A 22168-nucleotide genomic window follows, 5' to 3' on the forward strand; every position below is an offset into this window, starting at 1 on the left:
TGGTGATCGGTCATTAGCAGGGTTGGAAGGAGTCCTGGAAAACTGTACTTATTTTAAAGTACTATTACTTGAAAGAAATTTTATTCAAGTCAAAGTAAAAATACTTGTGTAAAAATGTACTCAAATAACAGTACAGTCATTTAAAATCTACTCTGAGTAAACGTTACTGCATTACATATTTAGAAGGGGGAATGGGGGAAGTAAAAATGTTAAATGGTAATATTAATAATATATGATAAAACTAATAAAGAACATCTTTAGACCACCATGCATATATGCATTGGTATTTCAAAGCATATACGCCATTCCTAGGTAAGAATTGCACTGAAAGCAACCAGTAAATTCTAGTCAGGCACTTCCAGCCTGTGCATTCAATGGACAACACAGTGGGAACAATATTAAGCTACATAAATCAAATAGCCTTCAATTTCCTAAATTATTAACAGCAGATTAAAGCAGCAGAAAATGCCGAGATGTATACACAAATTCCACAACGGCTGCAGCTGACAAACCGACAAAATGCTGAATCGCTAGACAACGCAGTAGTTCTTGATGCTCTCCTCTGTACAGTGAGCTACAAGAATTTGTTGCACTCACCTTTCTAATTTTATTCTGTGAGTCTTGTGCACTGCAAAGTCCCCCACAATTTGCTCTAAATCCTACTTCTCTGCTTGTTCATTCTCAATGCAAATATAACCAGTCCACTCAGCCCTTCTGGTCTCACTGCACTCCTCCAAGTTTTCAAACATTGAGCTGAATGAGCTCTGCAGTCACAACAGAGATTATCAGGAACAGCAGAAATGTGGTGCACACCTCACTGATGGTAAAAGCAAATGTAGAGGCCTGTTGCTGTCTGGCGTCCAACTAACCAGGGGCATTACGAGATAAAAGAAAAAGATTTTTAAAAAACAACATTAATTTCATGTGTCATGAGGCCCCTGGTTGGTCGGAGGCCTGAGGCTTAAATCCAGGTAAGCCTTTGCATTAAGGCGTCACCACCTACACAGCACCAAATGGCAAACAGACAAAGTTAGCAATTGGCTAGTGAAGAAAATCAAAGCCCTAGCAGCTAAAGAGTCAGCTATTTTATGCAGATGTTGGTGGAGACCAAAGCAGAGCTACAAAGAAAGTATTTGAATTCTATTCACCATGGAAATGCAAACAAAATGCCAAGTGAATGCTAGTGTATCTGCTAACACATTAACATGTAAGCTAAGATGATTTTGACAGTGTTGATGTTTGCTTGCTTTAATGATTTTCTGCCCATTGATGTCTACAAATTTATTAATGCAGCTTTACAGGTCAACTCTCGCTTAAACAATTGCAGTTCAGTTCTAACCATTGATATATGCTAACTCACTCACATTATGAGTGAGACATACTAAAACTGACATACAGTATTCTATGTTAAATGAAAATAGGTGCCATATTAACAGTTTAAATAGGCCCACTCACTGCTACTTGATATAAGGTTCATGTTAACATAAGTTGCAAAGTAATAGTGTGACTATGTGTAGATTGCATTCCTTAAGTAAAAAGTATAGTTACATGAATGAAATAGGATCAGATTTAGATGGTCAGGATGCTTGACTGGTACACTGGGATTTGAAAATGGTTTTTATTGCTGTTTTTCCCTCCAAAGAAACAACATACAATTGTTGTTGGAAAAGCAAACATCTTTAAAATTTAAAAAACAGACTACTAAGGCAGCCTTGTTGTGTATTTTGAGAATTGGACAATGGTGTTTGGTTCTTGGGTTCTTGAGCCACAAAATCAAATCATGAAGCATGCCACCCTTTAGTTGGGGTGAGAGAAAAGGAGGCCAAGGTTGAAGCTGAGAGGCTTTTGCCTGGCAGCTGTTACAAGGCTGTGGGTGCTGAGCCACAGTCTATTTGAGGTTTCACAAGACATTCTCTCTCTCCGTTAGTTTTTTCTAAGTGCTGTTTTTGGCTGCAATCTTAGACTACTGTCCAGAGTTTGGAGATTTACATAGGCTATGTAGTATGTCATTCAAATTATGGCAAAGTAGATAGAAGCCCTTACACTTCAGCTGAATTCAATATGACGTTTTGAATATGATTGAAAACAATTTGTCTGAAAATGGAACCATTAAAAGGTGAAGAGTTGTGCATTGTGTGGTTAGTTTCGTCATCCTGAAACTTTCATTGTGCTCATTTGCTTTAGCATTGCCTAGAAGCAGCAGGCAGGCATAGAGAGCTGGCAGGCACTTACCAGGTAAAGGAAGTCGTGCTAAACTGCTGTCTCAAACTGCTGTAATTTACTATTTGACTGACTGTAAGTATCTTTAAGCGTGTATGTCTGTCAGGTGGTTCTGTGCATAAGGTTTTAGTTCAATACCTGCTGTCAAAGATTTTGAGTCTGCAGATGTTCATCTGGTACTTTCTCTTTAACACCCAGGTTTATTCCTTCTTTCACTTTTTTATATTCTGTTGTTGGCTGAGTCACCTTTAATGCCTCACATATGCTATATTAGAGATATTCTCCAATAGCAATTGGGCCCAACAATAGAAATGTCAGTTGGTCTGTCCTTTCTTCCAATGTAGCAATCCAAAATGAGATATCTTGACAACTAATTATCACATTGCAACTAAATTTGCAGTGTATATTCATGATTTCTATACAAAGAATCCCAATGCTTTCCCTTAGTAGCATCATCAGGCCAAAACTTTCATTTGTACACGAAAAATATCAAAACAAACAGGCAGCCTGAATGAATCCTTTACATTTTGTACACTTTATGAAACTACCCACAGTCCAAAATTTCAACGTTAAACATTTGTTAACTCGCTTGTTGTGTTTGTTTGTTATCTAAATTTATAAATATAACAGAATCAAAGACAGTATATTACATACCTCTATAATGAAAATAAATAAGATGATTAGCATGATTAGCTAAACTGGCAGCCTACTAGGGGTAGTTCAGATACATACACACAGATAACATGCTCTGACGAGATACTGTTAGCAGTAATATTATCCCCCACCACTAATCCCCAACCTGTCTACTTTACCACAAATGTAACAGTTTCTTTTCAGAGTCATATTTCAGTCAAATTGGAACACAGACATCATACACACCTTGTTACAATCTGCAGAAATTTTACAGTGGTGTTAGGTCTCCAATGGCCAACAGACAAAAGTCCATAAGTCTGTAAAAAAATAATCATAACCCGTTCAGATCTTGGCTCATTATCATCAGATTCAGACTTTTTCTTCAGTATCAGAGAAATCCAAGTGATTTTTATATGTACAGTGTAAACAGGAACTGCTAGTAGCAAACGTAGTAGGACTTTTAATGGTACAGATGTGCCAGAATGTAAACAAATAGCCGATAGGCTCAAAACACACAGGAACTTAGGTTTAAGTTCAATTCTCAGAGGGTAAGTCATGCTTATCCACAATTAACGTATCTGTTTTCTCCAGATTAGATGTTCATTATACAATAAAGCCTGACTGATGTTCCATGGGTGTTATTTTTACCTCACTGAAGCCTGACGTGAGTTGACAGAAACAGGACACCGGAGCTAAGGTTAAGGATTTTCTCAAAAGTGCATACTAATGGGACGAGGGATCTTTTCACACTTTTGTCAATAGCTTTCTCATTTATTAAATACACAATTTAAACTAAATTTATTTTAATCAAGACCTCCTTCAGTTGCATCAAAAAGAAGGTATTGAATAGGACCCCGTTATGGCCCTTTTTTGTCAATAATTTTTCAATTTTTCATTATAGACACCTTACATTCATCTAGGCCTCCTCCCATTATATACTATGCATAATCTCTAGTTTACAGAAAAAATCTTGCAATATGGCCCAATGCATTTCTGACCTGCATTTTTCACTAACATTCTGTTCAGTTTCCATCGAACAGAAATTTAGACTCAGTTTAGACTCAGTATTTCTTTTTTTGAAGGTGGCATTCAAATACAAATCACATTATTATTGTTTAGGTACATGGTCAAAATATTGTATAATTTTTTTGGCAGCTAAACATATGACAGGCACATATATACATATATATGTAGGAAGAGTATAATGTGTCTTGTGTTAAGAACGTTCATACCTACATAAGTTAGGAGAACGCGTGACCGTTTGAAAGTTTTGGTTTGATGTATTCCACAAAATGACAAAAGTCTGTATTAAGCCTGACTTGTTATTAAGGGTTAATTTAAGTGGTATGGTTGTAACTTCTGCTGTAATAAATAAATATGAGTTAAAAGTAGAAATACAAAATACAAAAACAATAACAAACAGTAAAATATACAAAAAACATAAATGCTTAAATAGGGCGCTTTTAAGACAAATTTAAAACAGGACACAGAACTAACCTGCCAGATTTCCTCTGGCAGGTGCTTTCGGAGTAGAGGGGCCCTGACTCAGTCTCCTCTGGTTTTTAGCCTTGACCTAGGAATTACTAATAGACCTCTGCCAGATGATCTCAGGCTGCATTCGGGCTTATAAGGGGTTAGCCTGTTGGAGATACCAACCCGAAACATGCCTTAAAAGTAATCTCTAAATTTTAAAACCAATTCTAAAACATACAGGTGTATAGGGATGCTAAAATTGGTGTTATGTTGATTCTTTTTTGGATTTTACATGCAGCCTTGCTGCAGCATTCTGGACCAACTGAAGTCTGAATAGGTTATACTGACTAAGACAGGAATGCAGTGAGTTATTGTAATCTAACCAGGATGTAATAAAAGATCCAGGGCCCGCATTCACCCCATAAAGGAGCCCATTAGATCACACCCTACTTTATTTTTTTACCCATACATTTAATTTGACTGTTTTTGACTATTTTAAACACAGAAAATATATTTTAAAGAATATGATTTAATATCATGCAGTGGGTTTTGCATCTGCTGGCTTATAGTGTTCCTATAGCATTTTGTGTCTGGTACCCCTTGACCTTAGTTTTGCGTCGTTGTTTTGGTGGACTTTGAAGTCATTTAGATACATTTTGAAACATTAAGTGAAAAGATTTTTCAAAAAATGTTTTATTTTATAATTCATTTAATTTTAAATACATCAATCAGTTATACTGTTTATGTTGCAGAACACATTTGACGTAGATCTGTGTCCCATTTTGAATTAGCACCAGCAGGTTCAATTTTTTTCACAGTCTGTCGAATCCACTGTGCTATTGTCTACACAGGATAAACTATTGCGAAAATGGAAGGAAAACAAAAATCATTTGGATTACCATTTTAAGGCAGAGACATTTTTTGGCAGTGTTTGACAGGCATCCCAGTGTGAAACAGAACAATGGATATGTAAAAGTAGGTTTTAACTAGTCTGTTGTTTGGAATTAACTGAATAATTTATTATCTTGGAGTTGGACCAGTCATCAGAAACAGAACAAACAGAGCTACGTAAGTAAAAAAAATATTTTTGTGTGTTTGTTTCTCTTTTTTTTTGAGAGTGACTAAAAGTGAGTGGATTTCTGGATACAAACTATTCCAATCATCTTAGTGTGACATATAAGTAGCTAATACTACTGATGTTATTCATACTGTAGTTAAATTGTTGACAATGAGGATGGTATTTTTTGTGGTGGTTTAGCTGTTGTTGCTGGAGTAAAATCTGACGTGGGTGTGGTATGAATCAAATTTGGCTGCTGCAAACTGTAGCACAGGGCAGGTGAGGCTGAATCCATGTATGGATTCACCTGCTGAATCCGTACACCTTTGTATGGAACAGTGTGGCATTTTACTCTTCCTTTCCAGTCACAGAGTGGTTTACAGATTGTAAACTACCCTGTAAACTACTTGTTTGTCCTATACAAGATTCCCAGGGATGGATCAGGCTTCAAAAAGATTCTTTACCAGGTGTATTCAAGACAGGCCAAAGGTGTGATGATCTTGGTAACTTTTGGCTAAATGCAGAAGACAGGGTTGACTAGCGCTGTTGTATTACCATATCTGTAGCTATCCTGTACAAGTATGTATATTAAATATTTAGAGTTTTGTATTGCATTCCTGGAATAATTTTAGCTTCATTTTGTGGACTTGAAAGTGCTCTATGCAAAAATTAAAAAATGAAGAAATAGCCTTTTGAAGCATATTACAGCGGTTCTAAATCATTTCTGTAACATTTACTGTATCATAGTACAATCCATGCAATAAATAATTGCCCCTCTTTTTGTTGTAATGGATTCTTGTTTTATGCCAAATAAAGAAATGATATGCATATTAAGTATTTTGGTTGTAGACAGCATTTCAAGGTGCAGCTTGGTGGGAGGAGGGTGTCCAGTTTGGGGACCTCAGAACTGCCTCTCTGCTTTTTGCAGATGATGTGGTTCTGTTGACTTCCCCAGACCATGACCTTCATAATTCACTGGGTCAGTTTACTGCTGAGTGTGAAGTGGCTGGGATAAGAGTCATCACCTCCAAGTCTGAGGCCATGGTTTTCTGCTAGAAAAAAGTAGATTGCTATACCGGACCATTTTTTTGAAAAGGGTGCTGAGCCAGAAGGCAAAGCTTAGCATCTACCAGTCGATCTACGTTCCAACCCTGACCTATGGTCATGAGGTTTGGGTAGTGACAAGAAGAATGAGATGGTGAATACTAGCAGTCCAAATGACTTTCCTCTGTAAGGTGGCTAGGCTCACCGATATAGATGGGGTAAGGAGCTCAGACATCCGAAGGGAGCTCAGAGTAGAGCCGCTGCTCCTCCGCGTCCAAAGGAGCCAGTTGAGGTAGTCTGGGCATCTGATCAGGATGCCTCCTGTGCACTTTTCATTGGACGTTTTCCAGGCACGTCCAACTGGTATGAGACCCTGGGGTAGACTGAGAACATGCAAGAGAGACTATATATCTCATCTGGCCTGGGAATGCCATTGGATCCCCAAGGAGGAGCTAGAAAATTTTGTTGGGGAGAGGGACATCGGGACCTTGCCAAGCTACATTGCTTAGTCTGATGCCACTTTGACCTGAATCCAAATAAGTCGCAGACAATGGAAAATATTTTGGTTATATTAGTGCATTTTGGATCTGAGATTAACTATTGTGCTGAGCTGCAAAAAAGAGAAATAAGAGAAATATGTGTTATTTATTGCAAAAAACTAATATAGGCTCTGTAGAGAAGTATAATGCTTTGTGGTCAGCATCTATGTCCTGAGGACTGAGAGAAAGGAAATGTTACTAAATCAAATCAAATGTGTGTGCGTGTGTGTGTGCGTGTGTGTGTGTGTCCACCAGGTCGAAAACAGATTAGCTTTAATTATATCATCATTAAGATGAGAGGGAGAGAGACAGTTTAATCTGTTTAAGGTTCTTGAATAGGAGTCATTTAGACTAATTACTTTCTATTCAGACTGTTCAACTTTGTGTTTAAAAGAATGTGGCTCTCATGGTTTCTGTTCTAATCTGCACAACAGTCTTGTGTAAGCATCTTCTTCAGTGCCATGCAACTACACAAGTCCAGCTCCTTATTATTCTTCGTTCTTTAAGTGGAAATCCTTCACATTTTTTCTCACTGTTTTCATTTCAGTGTTTTGGTGCTTGTTGGTTGTGAGGGTTCCTGGATATGTTTTTCTCTCCTAAAATGTACTGATTTCCTCAGTGATTCAAGCTTCAAGTTAAACTCCAAGTTTAAGGGCCTTTGTTGAAGGGTCCTCATTAAAAGAATGTGTGAAATAGTGGCATCTTGTGATCAGCTATCTTTACTGACTGAACTTGAAATCTAGGCTGTTTAAAGAGAGAAAAGTGATCTCCAGGACTTTCAAAGATGACTTTAAAATATATTTAATTGTGACACATGCATGTTAAAACAGATTACAAACTGTATTAATACATTTCTGGCCACTAGGGAGGAGAGGTTTTGCAAATTAGCTTACAAATACACAACCCTGATATATTATCACCTTATAAAGTTTTTATGGATGCCTATTACACATCCAGTTTACATGGAGAACTTGAGTCCTGGTGAGGAAAGTCAAAATATAGCAAGTAAACATCCATTTCTGAAGAGTAAAATGAGATTGAATATTACACTTACTTTATTAATCAGGTGGACAGAAACCTGGGATGGCATTGTTGTTTTGTATCTGCTAAAAGTGTTAGTAAGCTGTTTGATAAAATGTTAACCATAGCAACTTGTGGCTATGTATCTGTAAGCTTGTGTTGATGCTTTCTGCCGCCTAGTGGCCAAAAATCAATGAATGCACCATTAAGTAAATATTTTTGCCTAACTAACCACCCAGTGTAGATGAGGAGCTGGCTGTTAAGCATTGCAATTGAGCTATAATGCTGTGGTTAATCACTTGGATGGCTTCAAAATTATCAACTATTCAACCATTTAAAAAATAGTTTAATAGCTTTCAGTGTTCATTAACCATGTGATTCAATTTACAAATTTACCACCAATTAGCATCAGGTTTGTTTCATTTTGTCTTAATCTCTGCCACAAACTGATAATTGCTCTGATCAGAAAGAACACTGTTTAACCGATTAAATGACTTATATTGGTGCAGCTATATATTCACGCTGCAACAGGTTAAATAAAATACTACCACTGTGGAACTGAAGGGGTTGCCAAAGTCATCAAGTGTCATTCTGTTGGTAGTTGCATTAAGAGGCAGGGATCATCCCCAAGTAGTATTCTATCTTTGCCTAACCCTGTCTCCTAGAAATAACACCCACTTAGCTCTTACCCTTTACTCTCAAAACAGCCTCAGATCTTTGTGGCATGGATTCCACAAGATGTTGGAAACATTTCTTTGAGATTCTGCTCCTCGTTCACATGATTGCATCACACCACATCTGCAGATTTGTCAGCTGCACATTCATGCTGGTTGGATTGTATTCATGCAATATCCCGTTCTACCACATCCCAGAGGTGTCTTATTGGATTTAGATCTGTTGACTGGGGAGGCAACTGAAGTACACTTCATGAACTCATTGTCATGTTCATGAAACCAGCTTGAGACGAGTTTTGCTTCCTGACATTATCATGAACGTAACCATTAGAAATGGCAAATTGTGGCCATAATGGGATGCACATGGTCAGCAACAATACCAGGATAGGCTGTGGCATTCAAACCATGATTGACTGGTAATAATGGGCCCCACAGTATGCCAAGAAAACATTCCCCACACCGTTACACCACCACCAGCAGCCTGGACTGTTGACAAAAGGCAGGTTGGGTCCAAGGATTAATGCTGTTGATTGTACATTCTGACCCTATCATCTGCTGCCTCAGCAGAAATCCAGAATCATCAGACCAGTCTACATTTTTCCAGTCTTCAACTGTACAGTTTTGGTGAGCCTGTGCCCACCGCGGCCTCACATTTCTGTTCTTGGCTGACAGGAGTGGAACCCAAGAAGGTCTTCTGCTGTTGTAGCCGATCCACCTCAAGGTTCAACATGTTGTGCACTCTGAGATTCTTTTCCACTCACTGCAGTTGTAAAGGGGGGTTATCTGAGTCACCGTGGCCTTTCTGTCAGCTCCTGCCAGTCTGGCCATTCTCCTCTGACCAACAAGGTGTTTCCATTCACAGAGCTGTTGCTCAATGGTTGTTTTTCTGTTTTTCACACCATTCTGAATACTCTAAAGACTGTTGTGCATGAAAATCCCAGGAGATCAGTAGTTTCAGAAATACTCAAACCAAAAATCATTCCATGGTCAAATTCACTGAGATCACATTATTTTCCCATTCTGATGTTTGATGTGAACATTAACTGAAGCTCCTGAACTGTATCTGCATGATGTTATGCATTGCACTGCTGCCACATGATTAGCTGATGGATAATTGCATGAATAAGGTGGTGTACAGGTGTTCCTAATAAAGTACTTTGTGAGCATATGTTTATATACCTATAATTTGATTTCCTAAATACATTCTCATGGGAAATTTAAGCACTGTATGGATTATGATCAAGATCGTGATATTTCGCTAAACTTAACCAAGTGCTGTGAGTGCCTATATACAACCAAAAAACTTCTAATAATGCTGTAGTTGCTTGATCAAATATTGTATTGCAAGATCCGGTTTATTTGTGGAAACAATTAAAATACATTGTCAGTGAATATTTTAATGATACATTCAGTATCAACATTTTGGGACTTGTCTAATATGTTAATTAACAACATTTCCTCATTAATTTAATAAAAAAAATAACTCAGGCAATATTACATTACTTTCAAAATATATTCACTGTTGCAAATTAGTTATATACTAGAATATTTGCATTTCCTAAAGAAAATGTGGGATTGCTGTATCTGCAGTGTACAATAATCAAAGTTCTGTAAATGGTAAATTTGTCACAAGATTCTGTGTTGATAGAGCTTTCCTAGCATAGTCAGCACTGAAGAGTTACAGCCCTTTAAGTGCATTAGGCCATGCCTTTAAATGTTTCGTAACCAAATTCAAAAGAAAAAAAAAAAAGCAATAACCAAAAACAAATATGATATGACAGATATGTTTGGTTCAAAGCCATCTAAATATGGTATGTACCATGAGACACATGCTTTATATGTGAAAATTGGAATGGTGTGTCTGTCTGCAAAAATGTGTGAGTAGAAGCAATTCAAAAAATGTACAAAAGAAGAGAAAGATAGTATAAGTATAAAGATATAAAGTTTTTAAAAAATAAAGAGGGAAATTGGCTAGGTACTTTTGCCAAGGAAGTTTTGTTTTCACCCATGTCTGTCTGTTGGTTTGTTTGTTTGTTTATTTGTCAGCAGGATTATGGTGTATGGATGGGGGTTTGGCCATGGAAGAACTTATTAAATTTTGCTGTGGATCTGGTTAAGGGGCGGCCGCATCCAAGAATTTTTTATAACGTTCCTAAACATTGCGCGATAGGGCATTTTTCTCTGTGGCGGAGGTATGTGCACTATTGTGTGCCAGTCTAGTATTTTTTCTGCTTTGGGACCATGTCTTAAAAAGAATTTAAAATTTCAGCGAACTGATACCTCCACAGCTAAACATTGCTGTGTGCCTTGGTGCCAAGTGAACAGCAAATATAACAAAGCACTTACTTTTCGCACATTTCCCACCGATGTAGAGACTAGCGAAAAATGGTTTGTCGCCATGTGGAGGGGGAACTTCACAGTACGCGACCATCCCCAAGTTTGTAGTCGGCATTTTAAAAAAGAGGGCCCGAAAGCCAGAGTCCGATAGACGACAATGATTGTTAAAGAAGGGAGTGGTTCCGTTGTTATTTGAGTGGAACAATTACTCCGTTCCACCTCCAAAATGGTGATTTGGGAGAGGAGAGTGCGACCGCCGGATGATGATACACCAAGTCAGGAGGCTGATGCAATTCCCATAGACCATGATTACGCTTTGGCTCCAGATCCCATAGTTGTCAACTTAGCTCTGGAGGCAAATGCATCTTTGAGAGAGGAAATCCTCCAGCTGAGGAAACTGCTAGAGATCACTATGAAAGCAGCAGTTTGGTATCCAATGTTTTGCTGGCTCAGACAGGGACATTTGCTTTTTCACAAGGTAAGATTTCAAGGCACTGACATGGACATTAATTGATAAACACTTGTGTAAGGCATTGTCAGAAAGGGAGATTAAATGGTAACATATCTGAATTGTATTATGTAGGTTTGCATCCAATGAAAACCTCATGCGCTTGTGGGGATTAATAGAGCTTTTGCTGCCATCTATGATCAGTGTGTCAAAAGCACAGAGAGACATCTTCACAGAGCCAAGTGCCCCTGCAGTAAGTACTAATTTATTTAATTCTTATTAATTTTCAGGGAGCATACAATACAGATACCATTTGTTACTCCCACATCATGTAACAGATGTAACTTAATGTTAATAACGTAATTTTCATGCCACAAAGCAATCCAAAGTGCTTTACAGAGACTATAAAAGTGAAACAACAACTTTAGATAGAGATCACAGCTTAATAAAATAAAAATAGTAAAAACTAGAATGGCACTCAGTAAAGCGCATACCTCTGCCAAGGCATAATAATGATGAAAATGTCAAAAAATGCCCTATCACGCAATGTTAAAAAAAAAATCTTGGATCCACCCCTTTAACCAGATCTGCACCAAAATATAATGGGTGAGATTATAAAAGTGAAACAAAAAATTTAGTTAGAGATCAGAGCTGAATAAAATGAAAATAGTAAAAACTAAAATGGCACTCAGTGATGTGCATACATCTGCCAAGGCCACATAATGATGAAAATGTAGAAAAATGCCCTGGATCCACCCCTTTAACCAGATCTGCATCAAAATTTAATGGGCTCTTCCCTGGTCCATGCCCCATCCCTCCGCCAGGTTTGGTGCAAATTGGTTCAGTATTTTTTGCTTAATCCTGCTGAGAATTAAACAAACAAGCAAACAGACATGGGTGAAAACATAACCTCCTTGGTTGAGGTAATAAAAGATGTAGCATATGTAGGGCATCTAGCCTGACTTAATTTGCAGCCCCTGCCCCTGGTTATGACTTTGACTTTAAAAAAAGTAAAAAAAAAAAAAAGAAAGAAAAAGATTTTAAAAAATAAGCGGACATAATGTCCAGATCATATTCTTTGAGATGGGCTCTGCATTTTGGGACTCTGCAGTTCCTTTTTGTTGCCCTGCTGTGGTGGGCCCTATAGTACTGTAATCTATTAGAAATTAAGTATATAACATTTTTATTTGGATGAAAGAAAATTATTTTCACAAAGAGTTTTGTTACCGCTTTTAAATTTAGCCGTTTAATATGAATTAAACAGCTTGATGATTAAGTAGTGTAACTCTTGTATTTTGTTTTGAACAGAGTCATGCCCTGAAGCCCATAGATGAGATGTTCCTGTTCCTGAACTATCTAGCACTGGGCTCAAAACAGCTGGATCTTGACGAGAGATATGGAATCCACCAGTCCACAGTCAGTCAGGGTTTTCACAACATGGAACAACTTTCTGTGTACTGTCCTAGGATGAGTGAGGATATGGATACCAGAGGAGAAAATAAGACAACATTTACTTTCAGAGTTCAAGGACTACGCAGACACCACAGTCATCTGGACTGAACAGAGCTGAGGTGCCAGTGTCCATCCTCACCCCTCCTCCAAAGTGAAGTGTTATCTGCATACAGGTCTCACTGTACTCTCAAAAGGCTGCTTAGAGTTGCTCCAAAAGGGGCTTTCACCTTCATCCCTCCACTGTATGCTGGATCTATCAATGGCATACAGATCATTTTAGAGTCTTGAATCCTGGCCTGGTTAAGACCTCAGATGGTTGACCGAGGGTTTCTTGAGGATGACTTTGTGCAGTTTAAAATCTAAATCTCTCTGGCAGGTCCCAGATGTCTACCTGTGAGGTCAGTGAGCCCCAGGGCATAGCACGCCTTAGTTGGCGTGTGGAAAACCTCATACACTGAGTGAAGGGACACAAGTTCTTCAACACAGAGGTTCCTCTCTGTCTTTTTTGCAGCATTAACCATATACCATTGAATGTCTCCTAACAAGCTATGAAAACAGTCCTCTTGTAAAGGTTTGGGTAAAAAATGCAGTGTAGGAGTTCAAACTGTTCATAGCAATTATTTGCAGGTAATTGTTACACAAATTATCTGTATATATACTGTGTACACTAAGCTGAAATCTGTTGTATATTGTTCAGTTTGTTGAATATTTATGTCTTGAAATACATTCACTTTGTACAATTTAACTTGTTCTGGCTTTTTTTCTTGCCAACCTAGAAGCCAGTGTAGGACCTAATACTGTACATTGCACTTTTTTTGACATCTGTAATATAAAGATTTCAGGTAAATCATACACCAAAGAATGTATAATACAGTTATGTAAAGTCTGTAAATAGTAACCGATTAGCTTTATATCTGTACAAAAGTAAAAATACCAACAATAGATGTAAAAAAAAATCCATCCATAAGAAATGATGCAGAAATTAATCTATCACTACATTAATCATAATGATGATGAAAAGAAGAATAATCAAGAACCTGATGCATTCTGACAGTTTTCTTTCCCTGGGTCTGGTTTAAAGGACCACCATGTCATTTACCAGGCCAGGTTTAACACCCTGCATTAAAAAAAAATTACAATGGTCATCAATGCATATCCATAAATAAAATCAAAGCACCATGTTAAAAAAGTTAGTTACAATTGTTTTAGGTTCATGCCAATGTTGTTCAGTCTATGTGCAACTGTGTATATGGGAACAGCAGTGATCCTATAAATATAGTATTTGATGATTCACAGAATCTTCATTTGATGTATAGGGCCCCGTCTCATGCATGCTCAGGTCTGTTGCTGTGGCTTGAAAACCTTCCGCCAACCTGGAACTGGCCTGAACTGAATGTTCAAGATAACTTTCCCTTAAGCTCAAACTGTTTTCCTCACAGACCTGAAGAGCTCGGCCCGAACAGTTATCTCTCTGCTCTTTGAATCCTTGTTAGAAACTGAGATTGACAACAATGTTTGGAAATTTGTGACACTAGTTGATTTCATGACATACAATAACTTTAGCTTTGGCTAGTTCACATACATGCTATAGGCTAACATTACACGTCCAAATCTTACCTTGGTAATTATGGATGTAGCACAAAACATAAAGTTTGAAGCCCTTCGCCTATTTATTTCTGAATGTACGACACAGAGACTGAAGAATCCACCTAATGTTGCTTACGGTCATTCAGGGCAAATCCTGGAAAAATCGAGTGCAAAACTCCATGGCAAGTCTGTTGTGTTGTTTTCACAATAGTAAACCTACCTTGCTACATTACTTGCAATGCAGAATAGAGGCTGCTTATAGACTATTATGTCTCCTTTTTTTGACTGTGCAGATATTTGGACATGTATATCATCTAAAAAACCATCTTCCCAGTACAAAAATGTGGGGTATAGAGAGTAATTTTATTCATGTGTTGCTTATCTGTTTCACTTTCATTATATGGTCTTCAACCAGTAGACATATCTTTATCCACAGAAAAGTAAAGTTTGGTTCAGATTATAGCAATAAGAATAATGCCTGACTCACAATAGTGGGACAGAAAACAAGATTTACTTTTCAAAAAGTTCATACTTTTAGTGGATGGTTAACAGGATTATTATAGGAGCATTATGCAACCATGTAGGACCCTAAAAAGAAATATTTCCTTACCAGTTTTTCATTAGGGACATTATTGTAACACGTAAATACATTCTTATAGAAGGCAAACTTGTTTAAAAGACAAAAAGACGATCCGCTAAATTAGATTTTCTTTACTATTATTTTTATTTCTTGTTATTTAACTGTCACTTTAGTAATTTCCTTGTCTGCTGCTCCCCATGACAAAAACATAAAGTACACTGTCATTCCTCATAGTGCACTGCACTATGGTCTTTGCACCTTGTCTTGATTCAGCTTGTCTGACTCTTCAATCTTTTTCACTTTCCGCAGCTGTTTGAGATCATGGTGCCGATCACCCAAGGCACCAGGCCAGTGACCATCAGTGTTGCCAACCACACCCAGTGCAGCTGTCTGTCCAAACTGGATGTCTACAAGCAAGTTCACAGCATCATCAGGAGGGCCCTGCCTGAGTAAGCATTCATACCCACTACATCACTCTGTGTGTGTGTGTGTGTGTGTGTGTGTGTGTGTGTGTGTGTGTGTGTGTGTGTGTGTGTGTGTGTGTGTGTGTGTGTGTGTGTGTTTGTGTGTTTAGGATAGACACAGCCTTTTCCTTCTTCCAGCAGAGATGTTCTTATGGCAACATACACACAAAGTGTATTTGAGTCTGTTGTTACAGAGGTTTTACTTCAGGAATTCAGAATTATCTCATAATTTACTTCAAAGGTCCATTAAATGTGTGTATGTTCTTCTGTGTATACCTACATGAAGCATGCTGTGACTAATGACCTCTCCATAAAACTCTGTGACACTCAGGCTCCCATGGGGAAGTGGTTCATGATGTATTTTTTGGCTTGCATCCTCTGAAAACAAAAGGATGTCCATATTCAAACATTCTCCAAAAGCTGGATTAAAGCAGCTAAGATACTTTTAATATAAAACGTACATTTCTAAAACAAGACTTGTCTACACATATATGACATTTAGTACCCAGATTGCTCAATACTGAGTTTACTTTCTCAAAACTCTTTACACAGTCATCATAACAGCAGTCAATGTTGGCTAAACTGTGGATTACTTTTCACTGCTTTAAACATAAAACGCATTCAATGATCACATCTTTTTAAATGTTTTCTCACTCAAACTCAACGACCACGAAGACTCTGTGTGACTAGCACTGGTGCATTTCTACATCTGAGGCTATCCTAGACTTGTACTTTATATATAGTGAAAATGTATATTTTTGTATTGCAATACTGGAAACATTATGTTTCATATTGTGTGCACTTGGAATTAGTCAAAAATGGCAAAAAAACAAATAAATGAAGCATGTTACAGTATTCCTGTGACAAATACTGTAAGGTAGCACAACCTATGCAATAAAGAAATGCCATTTTTTTGCCAAATAAATAAATAACTAAATAAATAAAATATATTACAAAGACATTAGTGATATGTATTGTAATCCTCCTTTTTGTTAGTTTTTTCAGTCATTGTGTAATATGTGTGAGAGACAAAGTTTTTCGTTGAGAGACAATTGTCTTTTGGTTGCATTGGTGCATTTTGGATGTGAAAAGTTTTGAAAAAGTGAACTTAGTAAGGAGAAATGTGACTCACCAATTGTAAAAATCTATAATTATAAATGGTACCCAATTGACATTACTGCCAGCAATTGGCCTACCATCATTTGCAGTATGAAGAACATTCACATGTTCAACTCACAACAGCCCAACTCACATGGGGTGAGTTTGGCCAAGGCTGTCCCTTCTCACTTAGACTATGGACAGAATCTCAACGTGCAGCTCAGGAGTGGAGAGTTTCCACTTCGGTGACCTCAGGATGGTATCTGTGCCTTCTGCCGATTATGTAGTCCCACTTGCTTCTCTGACCTTTGACTGTTAGTGTGCACTAGGTAGTTTGCACTGTGAAGCAGCTTAGGCCATGGTACTCTGCCAGAAAACAGTGGAGAATTATCCTTCACGTTAGGAACGAGTTGCTGTCCCAAGTTAAGGAGTTCACATATCTCAGTGTTTAGTGCTGGGAAGACACTGGTATGGATTAAGCCCAATTTTAACTCTGAACTGGTTGCCCCCAACACATTTTAGGGTCTGTTCTTATCTCAAGCTTCAGTGGGGAACTTTTATGTCTTGTGGTCTAAATGTTTTAAAGCTACAAACAAAAAATGTGATATGGAAAATACACTGAGAATGAACAGGCGGAAAGCAGCACATACATTCCATGTCTACTGGATTTATTTCTCTAGGGGGTGGGGTGATTTTAATGTTACATTAGGTGGTCAGTGATTTTAATCCCACTCGGAGTGCATATATGGGTAATTTTACACCTCCACCCCAATAATCATTACAGTTGCAGTTACCTGTCATATTTGTAGAACTCAATAGTCATGATATTCAAATCCCATCCTGATGCATGTCCTTGTATTTTGCATCTCTTTTCTTTGTAAAGAGCTACTTGTCATTCTACTTTTCTGTCTGCCTTTCTTCCTTCCTTTCTTACTTTAATCAGATCATTGTGAAATTTGACTCGTGTGAAAATGGAAAAAGTCAAAATGCTTTTGCTAATTTGATGGACGGAAACATGTTAACACTAACAAGTAGGCCTATCTGGGAACCAATATGTTGCATGTCCTTGTATTTTGCATCTCTTTTCTTCTTAAAGAGCTGCTTGTCTTTCTACTTTTCTTTCTGTCTTTCTTCCTTCCTTAATTTCTCTCTTTCTTTCTTTAATAAAATCATTGTGAAATTTGACTTGTGTGAAAATGGAAAAAGTCAAAATGCTTTTGCTAATTTGATAGACAGAAACATGTTAACACTAACAAGTAGGCCTATTTGGGAAGCAATATGATGACAGAAAAAAAAAGCCATCAGGAGAGCAAGACATGTAACAGCTTATGAAATAGGCTGATGTAATGTCAGCCACAGTTAGGTACTGGTACTCATTTTTGAACCCTGTTTACATTTTGGTGAATTGTCCCCATTAAAAATATGCTAAATTGTCATAAACCTATTTCTAACCTGAACCCTAAAACCAAGTCAAAACCCTCAAACAACCCTTTGAAGTTGTGGGGACTGGCCAAAATGTCCTCACTCTGTAAGCTATACAACTGGTAGTACACACAAACACACAGACAGTCACAGTCACTTACCAGTCTTTTTCCCAAAAATCTCTCCTTGTCTTTTCCTCACTCCATCCTTTTCTTTTAATTTTCCTCCTTTCCCTGTCAGTCCCCCATCAGTATGTATGTCTATGTGACCATGCAACTGCAGCTCTAATTAAAACCACAGTGTCTTTATTCATTGCCAGACTCTTTCACAACTTCAAACAATTTGTCTATCTGCAAACACACCGCCTGCTCTCTGTCTTCGTGTCCAAGTCAGCAGTTCTCTAAATGCCTCATTTTAGCCAGACTATTTTCATATTGTGGTGTTTTATATATGTGTGTGTGTGTGTGTGTGTGTGTGTCTGTGTCTGTGTCTGTGTGTGTCTGTGTGTACAGAGCAAGCAAATTTTTCGTGGCAGTTTGTAGAAATCCAAACAAGGTATCTGGTTTGCGGTTTAATTTCGGGGGGCTTTTTTTTAACTCATCAAAATCAGCCAGTTATCAGTTTGATTTTCTTTTCTCCTACTAAATGCACTTTGGGCAAAGTCATCATCTTGTAGTTGTTGAAGGTTGCAACAATTTTAAGTTCTTTACATGCTGTTGGGTAGCTTAAACTATACCAATGCATCCTATTCTATGTATTTATGAGATAAACATGTTTTGTTTCATGTTCTATTCTATCTGTAAAATCATAATGTTATTTAGCATCTATGTCATTTCAGAACCACCTGTTATCTTATCATCAGATAAGAAAAACAACAGTTTTCAGCTCTATGACAGTGCATTTTCCAGCTAATTCAGCGGCTTTTCAATTAGTTTATTTAGCTCAAGAAATAGGAGAATTTTCTTGGCTGTGACAAGACTGGATATAATTCCTTGAAAGCAGGTGTGATGATAGGCAAGTTGGGCTGCCCCACTGGCCAATCAGATGCAAGTTGAGCTTGGGGTCCTCTCAAGCAACCCAAGGCATGAGCAAAAATAAAAGTACTCTGATTTTCCAGTTTTCCAACATTCCATAGAGAGAACATTTTTAAAAATGAGTCCAAAATGTTAATTATACATCAACAAAGAAAAAATACAGTTTAAATTCAGAAAACTGAATTTTCCATTTATTCCAAATTCTGTTATTTTCTTTATGTAAGTAAAATCGAGCTGATAAGTGTTACACAGACATGTCATACTGTGAGTCTTCATTTAACAAGATCTTAATTCATGATTATAGAGTGGCTTTATTCTCATAATTTTGTTACATTTGCCATAAAAATATTATTTTAAGATATTGGGGGAGGGTGTTGCAGCTTTTTTCTAAGTCAATGGTAGACTCCAAAAAAAAAAAATTAATAATGCTGGGGATGACATTGCTTATTTATAAAATTTAATATAACATTCAGTCCCCATCCTGACCCCAAAAACATTTATACAGTCCCTATGCTCAAATTAAAGGAAGAGTAAGTCAATCAGGAGAAAGACCGATGATATTTGAACTCAACAGCAAAACAAGTACACCCCTACCTTTAATGCTGCTTCAGACAAAGGTTACTTCATTACAAAGGTAACGGCACAATGCTGGAATCTAAAGAATCTTACAAGGCTAGGCCGTGGATACTCTCATAGCTGAAGGAAAACAAACCATAACAGGTCATCAAACAAATGACAGGCAAACAAAAACAGCATCCAAAACACAACAGAGTATAAACTAGTGAGTTCGTTGCTTAGATTGTTTTTACAAAATTACAGTCAGAAGAGAGGACCGTAGGCTTGTAGCTAAGCTAACAGGGAAGATTAACTTACCTGGCATAGCATTTTGAATTTTGCATCAATCCAGATAATCCTACTGTGCGAGCAAACTTGTGTTTTTAGGTCTTTGTGGCTATAAAACCCTTTGCACGTTGACGGACAAATACCATGATGTAGATCAAACAATGAGAAAGCAAACCACGGGTACAGTTTCTGCTGCAGAGCTAACATGCAGAAAGGAAAAGAGGGTTTTCCATAGCGTGCACACCTGCTGCAGACAGGGATACCTACAACTCCTTTGCTACTATAGCCAACATCACAAAAACACTATATATTCGCAAACTTGAAAGTAAGTCGAATGTCTGTGGGGCAAGTAAGATAACATGACTGGACACAATAATGTGACATAGGTACCTGCTTGCTAATTAAACAGTTGGGATTAGCTATCATAAACCTTAGCAAATGGGTCAAAACAGTACTGACTTAAAACTAATGTTTTACACAGCTGCACTGCAAAAACAGAGAAACCTCTGCATATGTCTTCAAGCCTTTCAACTCTCCAATGTTGCCTCACTGATGTTAATGTGGCTCTTCGCCCTTGTCTGATCAAAGCACTTCTTTTTCAATTTTTTATTCTGATCTGCTCTTATTTGGCTGTTCCTTGGCCATACCTCCTTCTTGACAATGTGATTATGTTGTGGAGTATATGCCACCATCACACTGCTCCCGGTAGAAGTTCCATCCATGCACTCACCTTAACATTGTCGCCAGTCTCATGTCTGCAGTCCCAGTCACTCCCATTCAAAACTCTACACTGTTTTGTGGCAATGAAAGGGTAAACTGCTCCTTCTTCCCCTGGTATTCCTTAAATTGGCACTATCCATTAGCATGTGCCAGATTTACCATCTCTTGCTCCCACTTCCCCTTTTCCCCATCTCCCCTCTTCTTCTTTCTCTTGCCCTGTGCATGAGCACAAATGCCCATGCCCCCGTGTTGCTTATTGGCTTCAAAAATGTTGTGTGGCTCAATCGGAGCCACTCTGTTTCCAATTTAAAGAGCCAGGGCTGTGTAGGAACACCGCACACACAGAACAGACAGCTAGCAGACCGTGAGGAGATATTCACTGAATTTGACAAAAAGTGTATTGGATTAGAATTGCTTACTAAACTTTTATAAACTTGTGTAGTATGCCCAGTGACACTCTGTTTCCTCTTTTTTTTACAAAGCAAGACTAAAATTCTACATAGCCACTAGCAGCCCCTAGAGGTTGCAACCATTTGTTGTGTTGTTATACAGTATAGCTTCACACAAGAAGTTTGGCAATTCTTTCAGTGTTTCAGTGGGAAAAAAAAAGTAAAACATTTCAGTGGCAGCCAGTCAATAGAGGGTGCACATGCAGTGCCCCACCAGCAGCAAAGCTTAATTGAGAGTCATCAATTCTTAGTTAATTATTATTAAATATTTTCAAATTAATCTGAACTTTTTAAGCATTTTAATATTAATTAAAATTAAGTAAAACTGTATGGAATTTACTTTGAAATTAGTATTAGCAATGAGGCAATGATCTACATGGAGAGCAGGAGGCCAGTCCTGAGCTGGTGGCAGAGCTGGACTGGAGTGGGAATGATGATCCAAACTAGAAACAAGCAACAAAGAAGGAGCCGGGGAAACTGGCAACAAGGAAGGCGCTGGACATGACCGGTAACTACAGCAGACTGACGGTATGAGGTAGACTTAACAATCTGGCAGAGACTGGAGGGATGAGCTGGGGTTAAATACTGAAGCTGGTGGAGAAGTTGATGAGTAGATTAGAAACAGCTGTGTCTGTAAATTGGTGGGAGGCCACACCAAGCTCCAGGCTGACAGACACACACACACACACACAGACAAGGAGAACAACAATCTTAGGACAAACAAGCACATAAGGCAAGGAAAACGTAGGAGAACACAAGGCATGAGGGAGAGAACTAGTATACCCATGACAGTAACCCCCGTCTCAATGGGAGCCTCCAGGCGACCCCCAGGCTTCTCGGGTTGAGTCCTGTGAAACTCCTTCACCATATAAAAGTACAGAATGAAAGAGAGTGGAACCCATGAATGCTCCTCCGGGCTCTATCCTTCTCAGTCCACTAGGTACTGGAGGCCTCTACAGCAACGACAAGGAGCTGCGGGACAGAGAAGGGAGAATGGTCATCAATGGGAGATTCGATGGAGTGCACAGATGACTGGACGAAACGGGCTCCCAATGGGACACATGGAAGGTAAAA

At 38.2% G+C, this 22168-nt stretch overlaps 1 protein-coding gene and 1 long non-coding RNA gene across 6 annotated transcripts in view; one reads left to right on the top strand and one right to left on the bottom strand.

The window, feature by feature from the left end:
- Window positions 1-22168, top strand: part of vegfc (vascular endothelial growth factor c) — a 154015-nt gene that overhangs the window by 73625 nt on the left and 58222 nt on the right. For all 5 annotated transcript variants that reach the window (XM_040145216.1, XM_040145219.1, XM_040145220.1 and 2 more), the window contains one exon: window positions 15374-15513. In XM_040145216.1, coding sequence (XP_040001150.1) covers window positions 15374-15513 — 140 coding nt within the window. The remainder of the gene's footprint in view (window positions 1-15373; window positions 15514-22168) is intronic.
- Window positions 15113-17109, bottom strand: LOC120799823. The gene is made up of 3 exons (XR_005708892.1): window positions 16781-17109; window positions 15809-15906; window positions 15113-15471 (listed from the first exon to the last, which is right to left on the bottom strand). It is a non-coding gene; the product is annotated as an uncharacterized LOC120799823 (long non-coding RNA).

This window comes from Xiphias gladius, chromosome 15 (genome assembly GCF_016859285.1).
Source record: "Xiphias gladius isolate SHS-SW01 ecotype Sanya breed wild chromosome 15, ASM1685928v1, whole genome shotgun sequence".
In the NCBI taxonomy this organism is placed as follows: domain Eukaryota; kingdom Metazoa; phylum Chordata; class Actinopteri; order Istiophoriformes; family Xiphiidae; genus Xiphias; species Xiphias gladius.